Source organism: Diceros bicornis, chromosome 8 (genome assembly GCF_020826845.1).
Source record: "Diceros bicornis minor isolate mBicDic1 chromosome 8, mDicBic1.mat.cur, whole genome shotgun sequence".
NCBI lineage: Eukaryota > Metazoa > Chordata > Mammalia > Perissodactyla > Rhinocerotidae > Diceros > Diceros bicornis.
In genome coordinates, this window is record NC_080747.1 from 57,827,784 (window position 1) to 57,843,049 (window position 15,266).

At 36.4% G+C, this 15,266-nt stretch overlaps 1 protein-coding gene and 1 non-coding gene across 2 annotated transcripts in view; one reads left to right on the forward strand and one right to left on the reverse strand.

Annotated features, from left to right (window-relative positions):
* SLC4A4 (solute carrier family 4 member 4) overlaps nt 1-15,266 on the forward strand; it is a 271,080-nt gene that overhangs the window by 204,839 nt on the left and 50,975 nt on the right. The window contains exon 14 of the mRNA XM_058547242.1: nt 7,298-7,368. Within this exon, the coding sequence (XP_058403225.1) occupies nt 7,298-7,368 (71 nt within the window). The remainder of the gene's footprint in view (nt 1-7,297; nt 7,369-15,266) is intronic.
* Nucleotides 7,619-7,727, reverse strand: LOC131409867 (U6 spliceosomal RNA). Its single transcript, XR_009221056.1, has one exon. It is a non-coding gene; the product is annotated as a U6 spliceosomal RNA (small nuclear RNA).

Consider the following 15,266-nt stretch of genomic DNA (forward strand, 5'->3'; position numbering starts at 1 on the left):
GAGATAGCTACGAATTAAAGTAGAGATAATAGATGTTATATTGCCCACTGTGCCTTGATGGTTACATAGCAGAGGTGTATAAGAAAGAAGATGGTTCAGTTCAAAAGCCAAAAGTGAACACTGAAGAATAGCCAATTGAAGGACAGTTCACAGTATTTCATTCATCACCAACATCCCAATTTAGAAAATTGTTAGTATGATAAAGTGTAAACAATATGTGCTTTGGAAACTGAGTTTGAATTTCATCTCTAACAAGCAGTGTGACCCTGGGCTGAGCTAATTACCTAATCTCTCCATTTCATAATCTGTGAGCTGTACCCACTCTTAGAGGTTACTATAAGGATTAAATGAAATAGCATATGTAAAATTGTTTGGCACCTAATAGACACTGAGTAAAAGTTTGTTCTTTTTCTCATTGTCCTGCAAAAGATGCCCCAGCCAGTTTAATCTTTTAGTTGTATTCTTTTAAAGGAGTTCAAATATTTAATTTTCCCTGAAATTTTCCTAGAGAAAAATACTAACTAGGTTTCTATTGGAAGCCTACCAAAAAAATTAACAACTAATGTGCTGTTGTAGATAAATATGAAACATTGAAGCCATATTTAAAGAAAAAAACGTTAAGCAGTTCAGTGCATCATAGATAATTCAGTACTATTCCACTGAATCTCAGCCTACAAAAGTGTTGTATGCTATACCTAGTCATATAGAAAAAGGCTTAACAGTCCTAGAGGTGAGATGTTTAGTTCTTCTAAGAGGAATTTATCTGATTCATTCAAAAACATAAATGGTAGAATTTTGTATATAGGGAACAGACATGGATTTTCTTCCTTCCTCTTTCTCGTCTCCTTCTCTCTCTTCCCGTGCTCTTTTTTCCTTCCCCTTCTACCATCAACAAAAATTTACTGAGGGTCTATTTCATTCCTTTTTAAGAATTGTGTTACTTTCAGTGAAGTAGAATACCCACCACACACACCCGTGTGTGCACACACGCACATACGTACACACTGCTTTTTATAAAATGTATTGTTTTTGAAACATTGTTAATTACTTTTTGAATGAACAAGGTCAGATTTTCATTTGACTCAGACTTAAGAAATAAATTTCTACTTTAGTGCTTGTGTTCATTTGCCTGATGTGTCAAAGTTGCAAGACTATACACTCAGGGCCATGTTAATACTTTGGAAAGGGTTAAAGTAAATTTTCTGACCAGATGTTGGTTTTGTATCTGGAGGGGAAAGAAGGCTTGCTAAAAATGATAAACAAATTAGAAAAGCAGGAGAAATCACCTCAAGGGGATAGATACTAACTTTATTGTTAATGGAAGGGATATGTTTTATTGATTCACTGTTGACTGTTCCAGAGAGAACATGCTTAATAATGGGTGAATGATTAAGAGGAATAAAGCCTTTCTCAGGCATTGAGTGCATCATTGACTATAAGTAAAATATAGGCTTGTTTCTGGTTTGAAATTGTAAGACCAAGTCAAGCGATTGGAAGTAGCCATGGCTTCCATTTCCACACCTTTGTTTTATTCACAGCATATGAGGAGGCTTCCAAATGCTCTAAAATGGCTGTCACTAGAGTAGAATGTCATTACCATTTCTTTCTATATAATTTTTCTATCTTATAAATGCTATGCCCCAATATGTTATAACCATTAAAAACAACTGCTAGATCATGTCTCCGGTGGTCCCGTATTATAGTCAATATGTGTTGCATAATTAGAAAGCCCATTAAAAGAAAATTAGGAAATAAAAGAGAATCCTAATTTATCTTCCATGACCTGCATCATATTCTATGCAATTTTTTTTATTATGTGTCATTCTCTCTTTAGATTATGAAGTGGGTTTAAATCATAGCCCAATGGTTAAGTAGGAAGTACAAGGCATTCTGGTGTAGGATTGCTCAGGCTTGCATTTGCAAGGATACTTTTCCAGCACAGCTGACATTTTATCATTCATGGTAATATGGTCTTTTGAGAAAACCGTAGATATTTGAAAGACCCATCGTGTTAATGTCCTTTTACTATCCTAACCTATATTTTAGCAATTTCTGTAGAATGCCTGCAGGAATCAGAAAAAGAGAAGCAATACATTTGGATGATTGCCAAACCTGGATAGTTCTCTGGCTTTGGACTTGTATAAAACACAAATTTGGAAAATGTACCCCAGAATAATGTATATACACATCCTAAATGTAATGATGGGTGGATATGAAAGAGAAGTTTTTGTGAAAATAATGGCTAAATATATTCAGCTTAACAGTGGGTAGTAGCTCAGCTCTTTAACTTCCTGTGCAGTGTGGTAGGTGAACATGTGAAAAGGGTGTCCATTGACTGAAGAGTGTCATAACTTGAACTTGCCTAGTTACATGGAAAATCTCAAGCATTAGGCTTGGTAAAAATACTTAGGAAAACAAAAAAGGTAATAACAAGAAAAAGTGAAGAAAAACTTTCTATTAATTTTAAGACTTAAGGTTGAGACAGTGGCAGATAACTTCCCTAAGACCTAATTCTCCCCAAGTTTTCCTCATTCACCTTGTCATCCCTACAAAAGCCATTCTTTCCCTTTTATTGATCTAGAAATTTAAAGCATAAATATTTGACTTTATCAAGAGGCACTCGTTTGCTCAAGTTTTCCAGGACGCTTAAATAAACCTGACATGACCATACAAGGCAAGAAGCTACCCAATTTTATTCGGTATCTATTTTCCTGTTACTCAATTTCCTCAGGACGTTGTTTAAATAGAATGGACTAAAACATTAAAGTTTCCTTATTATGGAGAATACTCAAATTTTTTCTTATTCAGAGCAGATTAATCAGTTCCACATTACTGTAATGCTAAGAAGCTGTGTTGAGGGTATAGATTCAGATTTGACTAACATTTATTAAGCATCATCCAAGTGCCAGACATTTTACTAGGGGATTTTAATAAACTATATTTTAATATATATTGTAATATTATAATATATATGTATTTAATCATCACACAAACCTTGTGAGGTAACTGACATTCTTCCCAGAGGTTAAGTTCTGCTTTCTCCAGGTCATAAAGCTGGTAGTCTTCTTAGCTACCATTTGTTTAGATCTTTTCTGGTACTGGGCACTGTGCTAACAATTTAGCCTACATTGTCTTATTTAATCCATGCAGTAACCTTATGAGATAGATGGTTTCAAATCCAGTTTCACAAATGAGGGACCTGAGGAGTGAAGGTCGAGAGGAGTGAAATAACTTCCTCAAGATTATGTGGCAAGAGAGTTTGGGACCCTGTGCTTCAGGAGGTGGCGGAGCCAGAATTCCAGCCCAGTTCTCCTAGTACTCGTTTCTCTGCATTGTGATGTGGTGAGACATCAAAGCAGATACATTTGCCTCAGTGGCCAGTGGTTGCTCGTACTTGATCTCATAGCCACAAGTGAGCTTTTGTGCGTATTCCTGATGGTACAGTTCCTGCTAATGTGTAAAGCAGAGGAGTCATAGGGTAGTTCCTGGTGCCAGGTCACTAGAGGATAAAGAAGGACAACCTTAAACAGTGCAATTGATATTCCCTATGCAGATGGTATTCTAACATTGACACGTGGATGTGTCCGCTCATAGCTCCTGCAGCCTGTTCTTTCTCCAGATCGCTCATTAAACATAAAGAAGGAAAAGCCAGCTCAAGATGGAAAACTCACAGACATATTTTTAAATGTCTGTTGCTGACAATGTTCATTCGCTTGTTCCGGAGGATCAGCTAGAATTTGATACGTGGGAAGAAGGATCAAGAAGTGAAAATCCAAGTAACATAAAACGATCAACCTGTGGAAACTCCCTGAAACCAAGTATGGGACACAGGCTGTCCCAGTGACAATTGGATAGTTCTGAATTAGCCAGATAACCTAGAGCAAAGAGTTTCTTTACTTGATAATCTATGCTCTTAGCAAATGGTGAAGACAGACAGAGTGCAGTGTGTTTCCGGCTTTTCCATTTGACCTTTCTAGACTCCTAATTAAGGATATTGCACATTCTATACACACAGATCACTCTGCAATTGATTACCAAAATATTTGGATTGTGTCTGTCTGGATCCAAATGGTGACCAATGGCTCTTGTAGACCAAGCTCTCAATTGAAATTGATCATTTTCTCTTCTATGAGCGTAAAGAAATTTACTTTTAATCTTATTTATGGACTCTACCGTCCAATATGTATTTATGGAAGTGCTTGTTTATATATTTATTTTGAAGTCTTTCTCTTGAAGCAGCTTCTTATTAAAATAAGTAGGAAAAGTTTAAATTTTTTCCTATCTTTTTTGATACTGTTTTTTTTTTGGATTTTGAGTGCCAATGTGCTTTAATAGTTTGTCTCAGAGGAACACTGAAAAGATAAAAGGAATTTAGATGAGCAGAATTGACATGTATCCAAAACTTGAGAGCAGTTACTAAAAGTTCAGATTGGAATCCTATTTTAGTTCACTCATGGTCTTTATTACCTGTCATTCATTTCACAAAGGAGCCTTGAATATCTTTCCCTCTCACTTCTTACTCCTTGTTTTTATGCAAAAAAGTGTGCTGCAAAAAGACCTCTGCTCCCTTGTGACAGGAAGCTCATAAAATTGCATTAAAGAATTTAGCTCAGAGCAGCTTCCTAGACACCAATCTAAACAGTGCCTGTGATTTCACGTATGCTGTTTTCCTTCAAACGCTCAGATGGGTCAGACACTTCAGCTCACATCATCTAACATTGGCTCTAACATTGGCGAGTACTGCCCCACCTTGAATTCTGTGGCCACATAAATCATCTTGATTTTGATAATTAAAAATGCTGAGTAGGAAAAGAAAGAATGCTGAACAAGGTTTTGGTGCCAACTCTACTTCTGATTGACTCTATAATCCTGGGCAAGAAACCTAGCGTTGCTTGCTTCAGAGTCCCATCCAACATAAAACAGGTATAAAAGTATACATGTTACATGCTCTCATACGTTTTTTGTTTGTTTGTTTGCTGAGGAAGATTTACCCTGAGCTAACATCTGTTGCCAATCTTTCCCTATTTTGTATGTGAGCCACTGCCACAGCGTGGCCACTGGTAGATGTGTGGTGTAGGTCTGCGCCTGGGAACCAAACCCAGGCTGCCTAAGCAGACTGTGCTGAACTTAACCACTAGGCCACCGGGGCTGGCCCTCTTGTATGTTTTTAAATGAACACATAGACTAATGTAAGAAAATGTACTTTAAGCTTTTTAGAACAAAATAGTAATAAAAATCTAGGTTTTGTTAATAATAATTTTACTAACATCTTCTTCCTTTTGGGAATGGATCCATGTTTGGTTTTCTTATTTGGGCCAAGCGTCCTTTAGCCTATTTTGCTTCTTTCTGTGACCTGTAATGAAACAGAGAGAATAAGAAAACAGATAGTTTGCACGTATGCTTGTTTTACTGATTAAATAGGAAAACCCTGGCAGCAGCTAGCTGTAGGTTAAAAGTTTAACAATTCCAGAGTCTTCAAAGATCAGAATGGATACCAAAATTGAGAAAAACAAAGACTGAACCTAAATATTTTCTCCCCTTTTATTTATTTTTCTTATTTCATTTCTTTTGCCTATATCTGCTCTCCTTCCTTTGTAGTCATTAAATGGCCCCTTTCCTAGCTTCTTTTATTGACAGTAATGAATATTTTTTCAGCTTTATTGAAGTATAGTTGACAAATAAAATTGTAATGTATTTAAAATGTACAACATGATGATCTGATATACATACACATTGTGAAAGGATTCCCACCACCGAGTTAGTTAACATATCCATCACCTCACATATTCATTTTATTTTATTTAGTGAGACCACTGAAGTTCTGCTCTCCTAGCAAATTTCAATTATACAGTACAATATTATCAACTATAGTCACCATGTTATACATTAGATCCTCAGACCTTCTTCTTATGACTGAAAATTTGTACCCTTTTACCAACATCTCCCTATTTCCCCCACCCCCCAGCCCCTGGCAACTACCATTCTCGTGTCTGTTTCTATGGGTTCGACTTTTTTTTTTTTTTTTTTAGATTCCACTTATAAGTGATACCACGCAGTATTTGTCTTTCTGTGTCTGGCTTATTGCACTTAGCATAATGCCCTCCAGGTTCATCCATGTTGTTGCAAATGACAGGACTTCCTTCTTTTTTAAGGTTGAGTAGTAAACAAATATTTTTGAGTTACTGTTAGTTAAGTGCCAGACGGGGCAGATTCTGGGGAAAAGAAGTGAACAAGACATGTCCCTTCTATTCGTCCCTCATGGATCTTATATTCTGAATTTCAACAGTCAAATAAATCTGTTTGTTTCTCTTTTAAAGTTTATGTAGGTGAACCTAAAACCTGGCAAACTAAAAAGACAGGCTAGGGGTTTGGCAGGGAGAGCTTGGGAACCAAACAATAAGTAGCAATTTGGATGTTACCTGAACTATGTGATCCTTAAAGACAAAAACCTGATAGGTGTTATTTCACAATATTTCCATAAATTGGGCATATTCTCTGAGAAACAATTTATTTTATAACACATAAAGCTTCACATAAAAGGAAAAACGCTTATCTGATAAAGAAAAATGTTTTAATTATAGAATACTTTTTGAATACTGTGTTTTAATTTTAGACTCATAAATAGAAAAAAAAACAATGAAATATGTCCAAGAGGAGGGTTGGTTTGATAAATAAATTAGGTTCTTCTGCAAGTGACATCTTAATAAATCACAAATGATGCCAAATTATATGAAAATAATTTTTTAAATGAGATTAAATATTCATTCCCATTATATTTATATAATTTCTTATTTATCTAGTACTTTTCTTTGTTTTCACACATTTTGCAAAAATATACTTTCTCATACGCAGTCCAAATTTCCAAAAATTCCAAAGCAGTTAATCCTTAACTGGTAAAACTCTTATTTGTGAGATTTGAGTGTACATGAAGCCAATCATCAGCTTACTCACTTATTAACACCCATTTCTTCCACTAGGCAAAATATACTGAGTACCTTTTAGTAACAGAGAAGTTTTTTTTTTTGAAACTTGAAACAAATACATTTTAATACCGTATCCTTAAACATTTTTCATTGTTTCTTATCAGATTAGAGCACAATAGACATGTCCAACTCTTTGGTTATTTTATCTGGGTAAAAGGTGAATACAATTATAATAAAGAAAAATTCATTGTGCCCTTATATTGTGATTGAAGACATTTTTAATGCCTGACCCTGCTTTTGTAGATTTCTAATTTTGCGTTTAGGTCATTTTTACTTTGTTTTTATAGTAAAAAATTGTCTTTTTTTTTTTACAGTTAATATCTCCTTATCTAATGACACTGCATTGGCTCCGGAAGATTTGCCAACTATTTCTTCTACTGACAAGGTAAGTGACTTAGTGTTTCAAACTGCTTGCATATTGTTTACTCTAATTATAATATTCAGACTGTGGTGTCTGCTACCGTTCAGCAGTCCTAGCATGAACACGCATTTAATAAGCAGTGATAGTGGAGGGACAGAAAAAAACACTTTCCTTTGGCTTTTTTTTTCCCTTTTCCTTTTTTTTTTTTTTTAAGCTGAAGCGAATACTGACTCCTACAACATACTTTTTAAACCTTCTTAGGAATTTTTTTTTTTAATTTTTTGTTTATTGCAGTAACATTGGTTTATAACCATCCTTGTGCAGGGGCCATGCTAATCTCTGTATCGTTCCAATTTTAGTATATGTGCTGCTGAAGCGAGCACCCTTCTTAGGAATTTAACTGCTATATCCCATTAATGATCACCTTGAAGTATTTTCACAAGGGAAAATGAGAGAAGTTGAGAAATGAGAGCATGGTATCCTCTCTCTGTTTCTAGTACGATTAAGAATTCTTCTGACTACCAAACAGTGTCCTGTTCTCTTCACTAAGGGTGATTGTAGCAGGACATTTCCCCTGTCACATGATATCCTTTCCCATGGTTTGTAACTAAGGGTCCTTAAGAGACTGGAACTAAGCTTTAAAAATGAGCTGTTTTGCATGGAAGGTCACACACTGGAAGGAGACTTTTGTGTTGGAGAAAAAGGAGAAAGTGCAGTTTCAGACTTCCAATTGTGTTCCTTCTACAGTGGATATGGACTCTTACCAAAGAATATCAATCTCTCAGTTATAAAGACAGAAACCATAAAACCTCGTATTGATAGAGTGCCCATCTCTCAGGAGACCAGAACACTTCCGCAGATATTATGTAATGAGTGCCCGCAACATCCCTTTCAAAGATGATGTTCTGTATCTTTCCCGGACAACTCTCACTTGACCCTGTTTCTCTCTTGTTTTCATTTTCTGCAGGTCTCTGGACTTCTTTCCTTACTGTTTTTGCTGACTTTCCCCAAACTTTGCCTCTCTATTTCTTCCCTGTCTGACTGTGTGTGTGTGTGTGTGTGTGTGTGTGTGTGTGTGTATGTATGTGAAAGAGAGTATGTATATATGTTTTAAAGGCCACATACAGAAAAGAGTTCAATTTTCAGTCTCTGAGCTGGCCGGCCTATTGCCCAAAAAGCCTTTACTAAAATACAGAGGAAAAATCCTTCCGTCTAGACTTTAAAGAATTTTAATTAAAATCTAATTTAAAAATTTAAAAATATATAATTAATTAAAACCATAAGTTAATTTGCAATAAAAATTAATAAAACACTCCCTTCCACGGACTTAAAAAGAGATTGTTTCTTAACTTAATTCTTTTTGTACCTAATCAAGGAAAGCTTTAAAATTAATAAATTTTTAAGCCCTGTCTTTGGGCAAGTGCCGGACAGACTCCAATAATTGACATGTAATTATAGTAAGATGTTACTGTAAGATTTATGGAAAACAAATGGAAATTGTGGTTGACTTCTGGTATGACTATGATAGAGGACATAAAGGCATAATGATGATTATAATTTAGCTACCATTTATGGAGCATCTACTAGAGACCAGGTGTTTTACACATATTATAATCATTATAAGCTTTAATATGTATTATAATCATTAACACGAACTACCAGGCATAATTATCTCCATTTTATAGATGAGAGAAACTGAAGCTCCAGAAGGTAAATAACCTTTCTCGCTCTAGGTCACATAGCCATAAATTAGTAGAAGAAAGATTTGCACTGAAGTGTGGGTGGTTCCAAGACTCGAGATATTGCTAGTACACCATGATGCTTCAGTGTTTGCAAATTGAAATGTTTATACTTTCAGTTCCTATGAATGACATTCCAGGACAACGGTCCCCTCCTGTGTGTATCAATTGCACACCTTAATTAAAATGTTAAATTGCTATGTTCAGCACCTCTAGAGAAAGAAATTAAGAAAAAAAAAATGTGTGTATGTGTGTGTGTGTGCAATTATGAAGGACAGCTTTTATTCTACCTTTCATTTCTCCTTTTCTATTCATATCAATTCCTTTATGTATAATTTGCATACACACACACACACACACACACACCATATATAGATGATCCAGAAATGAATATTAAAGAGCTAATATGATTTATTATCATTAACAATAACTACCATTTTTTGAGCACCTGCTAGGAGCCAGGCTCTTACATTAATTGTCTATAGGCCTCACAATAACTTTGTGAGTTCTTAAGTTATCTATATTTTATAAGTAAAACAGGTTTAGAAAGGTTAACTCACCTTCCAAAAGCCATATCACAGTGTGTAGTAAAACTAGGATTTGAACTCAGGGCTTTCTAACTCCAAAATCTGCCCAGCAGAATAGTGTTTCATGTAGAAGGACTTACAGATATTGAGTTCTCATGTCAGACTGCCTGGTTTCAAATTCAGGGCTCCACTACTTAACAGGCTGTGGAAACTTCTCAGTTTCCTATCTGTAAAATGATGATGATAATAGTACTTACCTCAAAGATACTATAAGGGACAAATTAATAGATAGGCAGAATTTAGCATAGTGGCTGGTACATGCTTACCTCTCAATCAATGTTAGGTGCTGTTATTATTCTATTTAGGCATTATTATCATTCCACCAGCTCATGCTGCCTTCATAACTCAGGTTGGTGGAGAGAAGAAAATGGAAGCCACTGCTTCTGACAGGCTACTGAGTCCTCTTTCTGCTTGGCCATGCCAGCTCTGCTACCCTGAACCTTTCCTAGGACACACAGTCATCAGGACTTAATTTCCTTCTTTTCATTTCAGCCGTAATTAGATCATGAAGGAAGGAGCTGTAAAAGTGACATGCAGCCCTTGGGCACCAGCAAGACTCCCTGTCCCAAAGCCCTGAGAACATCCTGTCAGAGGAAGGAAGGCCTTTTCTCTTCAGCTTCATTAGCAGGAAGACAAGCTTTCTTTTTCCTAGTGGTAGGGATGTGTTTTCAGGGGGAAAGAACATGAAAAACGGAGCATTAGAGCATTTAGACAGAGATTAGAACTCTAGAATGACCATACCTCAAGAGAAAAAGGCAGGTTTCTCTTTATTTCCATTTATTGTTGGAATACTTCTGTCTTTATTTCTTTTCACCTCCATCAATTTTCTGATAGATTTCTCGCTTGGCATATCCCTTCAACCTGCAAACAAAATTCTTTAAAAGGTCCCTGTAAAACTTTGAGACCAGCCACAGCTTATCCACACCGTATCTAAACAATAAGCATTAAGATCTGCTTCTACTTACCAGCTGTCAGATGGAGAGACCAGATTTCAAAATCTAACGTCAGTCTCTTCTGAGGAGGTCATTGAATGGATCAGTTAGTATTTGTTTTTCACATTAGATTCCTTTTTGTTTTGCTTTTTATTAAATTGAAGCATACCTTAAAATGCACAGTTCTTAGATGTTCATTGCAATGAGTTTTGATAATTTTATATACTCATGTAACCACCACTCAAAACAAGATGTAGAACATTTCCGTCATCCCAGAAAGTCGCATAGAATGCTCTATGTATTCTTTTATGCCCCAGCTTTCTGAGTCTTGGGAGATCTTTCTTTGCCCCACTGCTCTGCCCCCAGCCTTCAGAGAGCAGATGCCTTAGCCCTTTCAGAAGTGTCTGAATGCCTCAGAGGGGTTTCTCTCAGCTCTCCTGCCCTGCCTCCCATCTTAGGAAGGTGGCTTTCTTGCATTTAATGGAGATCTGTGTCTTAGGGAGGATTTCCCTCAGCAATCCTTTCTTACCTCCAGCCTTTTATGTACCCCCTGTGCACTTGGCAAAGACCGTGAGGAAGTTTGGTGGGTGGATGCAGGCTCGGTCTATGCCTAGGGCTCCTCAGAATTCAAATCTGTCACCCTAGTCTACATGCAACCATTAAAAATTCATTAAAGATTTGGCTTAATTCTCCTTACCTCCATCTACAGTGGATTTATCTTCCACCTGCTACTCTGCCAGGGATGAGGCAACCATGGATTTCTTCTCTCCTGTGAAGGTCTTGTAACTTTTTGGAATTTAGTTTATTTAGGTTTCTTTGCATCCTCATCTCTCTGGTGGATTTTTTGAAACTATGATTTTATAGCTTATCCAGCTTGCTTTAGTTGTTAGGTTGGAAGTGATGGTCTCGTACATCCTTCTATATCTTAATCACAAGCAGAACAACCAATTAGTTTTGATATTTCACCATAATACGTATAATCACAGACAACTGCAGCTCAAATGCATCCTGTAGATCATAAAGTAAGATTGCAGATTACTGCAAATCTGGCTTACTCACTGCAGGAAAAAAACCCTAAATGAGTATATTAAGTACTTAACCTTAAGACTTCTATTTGTAGCATTACCTCATTTATATATATTTTAAAAGGCACATATTTTACCAGTCCATACTTAAGGAGAGCAATGTAGAATCTTTAATGTTTATTTATTTATTTATTTTTGCTTATTATATTACCCAGTGAAGCATATCATGTCTACATGGAGATGCTGTTAATCGTGGGACTAAGAACTATTACGGTCTCATAAATTCTGCTTGGCAGTCAGACATGGAAGCAAAAGTACTTTGATTTGATGTACCTTCAGGGTGATTCTAGGAGTTAACATTCATTTTCATGGGAAATGGAATGTCATATTAATCTTCTTGTGCATAGCATCCTTGTTATTTTCTCTCATTGAGAAAGTCAAGTGCAAAAACCACTCTGTCCTTAAATCTCCTTGAAGATTACATGTTCCTATTTTAAAAAATATTATGGAAAATTTAAAACATGCACTAAAATCGAGAGACTAGTACAATGAACCCCCATGTTCACATCACCTAACTTCAAGGACTGTCAACATTTTGCCCATCCTATCTCATATATCCCCCACTTTGTCTTTGGGGAGGATGCTGTAGTATTTTAAAGTTTAAAATTAATCCTTCAGTATAAATTCTACTTTTAAGATTTACAAACAAATCCACTCAACATAAGCAGAGTAATTCTCTATAAAATGAGATCTAGAAAAATAGATTGAAATCTCTTTTCATGAGATTGACCTCAGTTAAGACCCTCAGCAACTTGGTCCCATTTCCTTTACACCTTTTTTCTCACTACCCATTTACACAAGCAAGCTGCTCTGGCCCGTCTGATCCACTCACTGTCAGTTCCTCCACATGGTGAGCATTCAACAAGTTTTGAATGAAGAGTTTATTAGATAAGTGGATGAAGTATTGTATGTCCTTGAATCAGTATCTTTGCTCATGGCATCTCCCTGTCTAATGCTTTACGTCTTTGTTTCTGCCAATAAGAAAAGAAATACACAGCCACAGTTTGTCAGTTTTATTCTCTTTTCCATTGGCTTTTGTTACTCTCTCTTTCATTCCTTTTTAATTTTGTTGTCCTGTCACTCTTCTTCCTACTGCCTTTTGAGTATGAGAGTTCTACAAGGACCGTCAATCCTTCTTTCAAGGCTTAATTTAAATTTTGTTCTCTCTGTGCTCAAGGAAATTGATTAGTCCCTCTTCTGATCTGCCAGTCTCTGTACCATTCATTTAGACACTTTCTTTCACTGCCTTGTATTATTAGTTAATATTTAAGTGGACATATTTTATTTCTCCAAGGAAACTTTTAAAAATTATTGTTTTATTCTTCTTTATTGCTCCCTTAAAGCTTATCTTAGTTCGTCCGTGTAATCGGGGCCTAATGAATTTTCTTTTTTCTTTTGGCCACATTTTTCTATTTTCCACATGCTATTGTTACTCTAAATAGCCTATATCTAATTGAAATATCATCACCAGAGTTAGCAAAAAAGAAAAAAAATAGGGTCCCAGTTACATTTAAATTTCAGATAAATAATGAATAATCTTTTTTAGTATAAGTATGTCCTACATATTGCATGGGACATACTTATAGTAAAAATATTATTCATTGTTTTTTCTGAAATTCAAATGTAACTGGGTTTCCTATATTTTACCTGGTAATTCTAAATTGAGAGTTTATTTTACTTTAATTTTGTCCTCCAGATGAAAAAGGTAGATAAATTGGTAGATATCTTCCTTGATTATGTCAACTATTTGGATCTTGATGAATGATTTTATTCATTCAATTAACTAATACTTCTTTTGGTGCCTGCTGTATCCTAAATGGAACTCTGCCCCTGTCTTGGTCGGCTATTCTTTCTTTTTTTTTTGTGACACACAGTCTCTTTGGTCTGCAGACTCTATACTTTTGTCATTTCTAGCCTTTACCCATTCCTGGTCTGGTTGACCAAGTCCTAGTCAATCTCTCTCTCTCTTAGTCTTTCACGTTCCTCTCTCCATTCTTATTTTTCCTAGCACTCCTTTCTTCCTTCCGTCCCCATAACTGGATTCTTTCTCATCTACCACAAACATCTCAAAAGTCTTCAGCAGCCCTAAAGAACTTGCCTTGATCTTGTAGTGCTCGCACACTCTAGCCTATCCTTTTGCTACTGTATTTCTTGAAAAAATAGTCTGGGGGCTGGCCCCGTGGCTTAGCGGTTAGGTGCGCGCGCTCCGCTACTGGCGGCCTGGGTTCGGATCCAGGCGCGCACCGATGCACTGCTTCTCCGGCCATGCTGAGGCCACATCCCACATACAGCAACTAGCAGGATGTGTAACTATGACATACAACTATCTACTGGGGCTTTGGGGAAAAAAAGGAGGAGGATTGGCAATAGATGTTAGCTCAGAGCCTGTCTTCCTCAGCAAAAAGAGGAGGATTAGCACGGATGTTAGCTCAGGGCTGATCTTCCTCACAAAAAAAAAAAAAATAGTCTGGAATTGCTGTTTCAGTATTTCACTCTCACTTATTTCTCAACTCATTTCTCTCTTTTGAATACTCCCTCAAGAAATTACCGAAAATCTTCTAGTTACCAAAAAAAAAAAAAAAAAAATCAATGGATTTTGCTCAGTCTTCATCCCTAATCATCTTCTCTGCAACATTTGACCCTCTCAGCTCTCTCCTACATATTCCCATTTTCTCCTCCCTTGATTTTCAGCATTTTCACTGTGCTTCTCCTTTTACCCACACTCTCATGACATCTCCATAGCCTTTTGTGGTATCTTCACTTCCATTGTGGGTACTGTAGATGTTTTACACTCTGTTCTTTCAGTGCATTTTCCCTTTGTAGTTTGTATTAAATCTTATTACTCCAGTGATCACCTCTTTGCAGCTGGCTCCTAAGTCGATGTCTCCAAACTTGACATCTCTTCTAGATCCAGGTCTCCAGACCTGTTAGACATCTCTCTGAGCATTTGCACACTCATAACACTGATGGTCTCATTGAGGGGAGCTACAGTATACTTGCAATAGAAAGTTATAAACATCATGAGAAGTACAGATAATGTGCTATGAGAGTTCCGACAGACAGAGAAAACTTCTGCAATTATGTTCTCATTTTTCTTGTCCTTAAAGTTCTGATTTAAGCATTTAAATACTACGTATAGAATTTTGCGTTAGAAATAAAGATCAAAGCCATAGAGGAGTGAGAATCACCTCTTAGGAGTAAAGGACAGAATCAGTGAGATAAAGGACAGAATCAGTGAGATAAAAGTCTCCTGAATTAAGCTCAGAGGAGACAAGGCTGTCTTGAAAGAGGGTGGTAGCAGTGGTTATGGGTGAGATGTGGTTTGATTTAGGATGTATTTTCATATAAAGTCTTCGCCATAATGTTACTTGTGAAAAAGGAATTAACAGTGACCTCAAGGTTTTCTGTTCTTAGGATCTAGAAGGATGAAATTGTTGTTAACAGAGATGGGCGAGAGCATAGCGGGAGCAGGTTTAAGAGGAATCAGGAGATAGTTTCGAACATGTTAAATTTAAAATGCCTGTGAGGACCCAAGTAGAGATATAGAGTAATTTCCTAAGAAGTAGTTTTGTTGTTGTT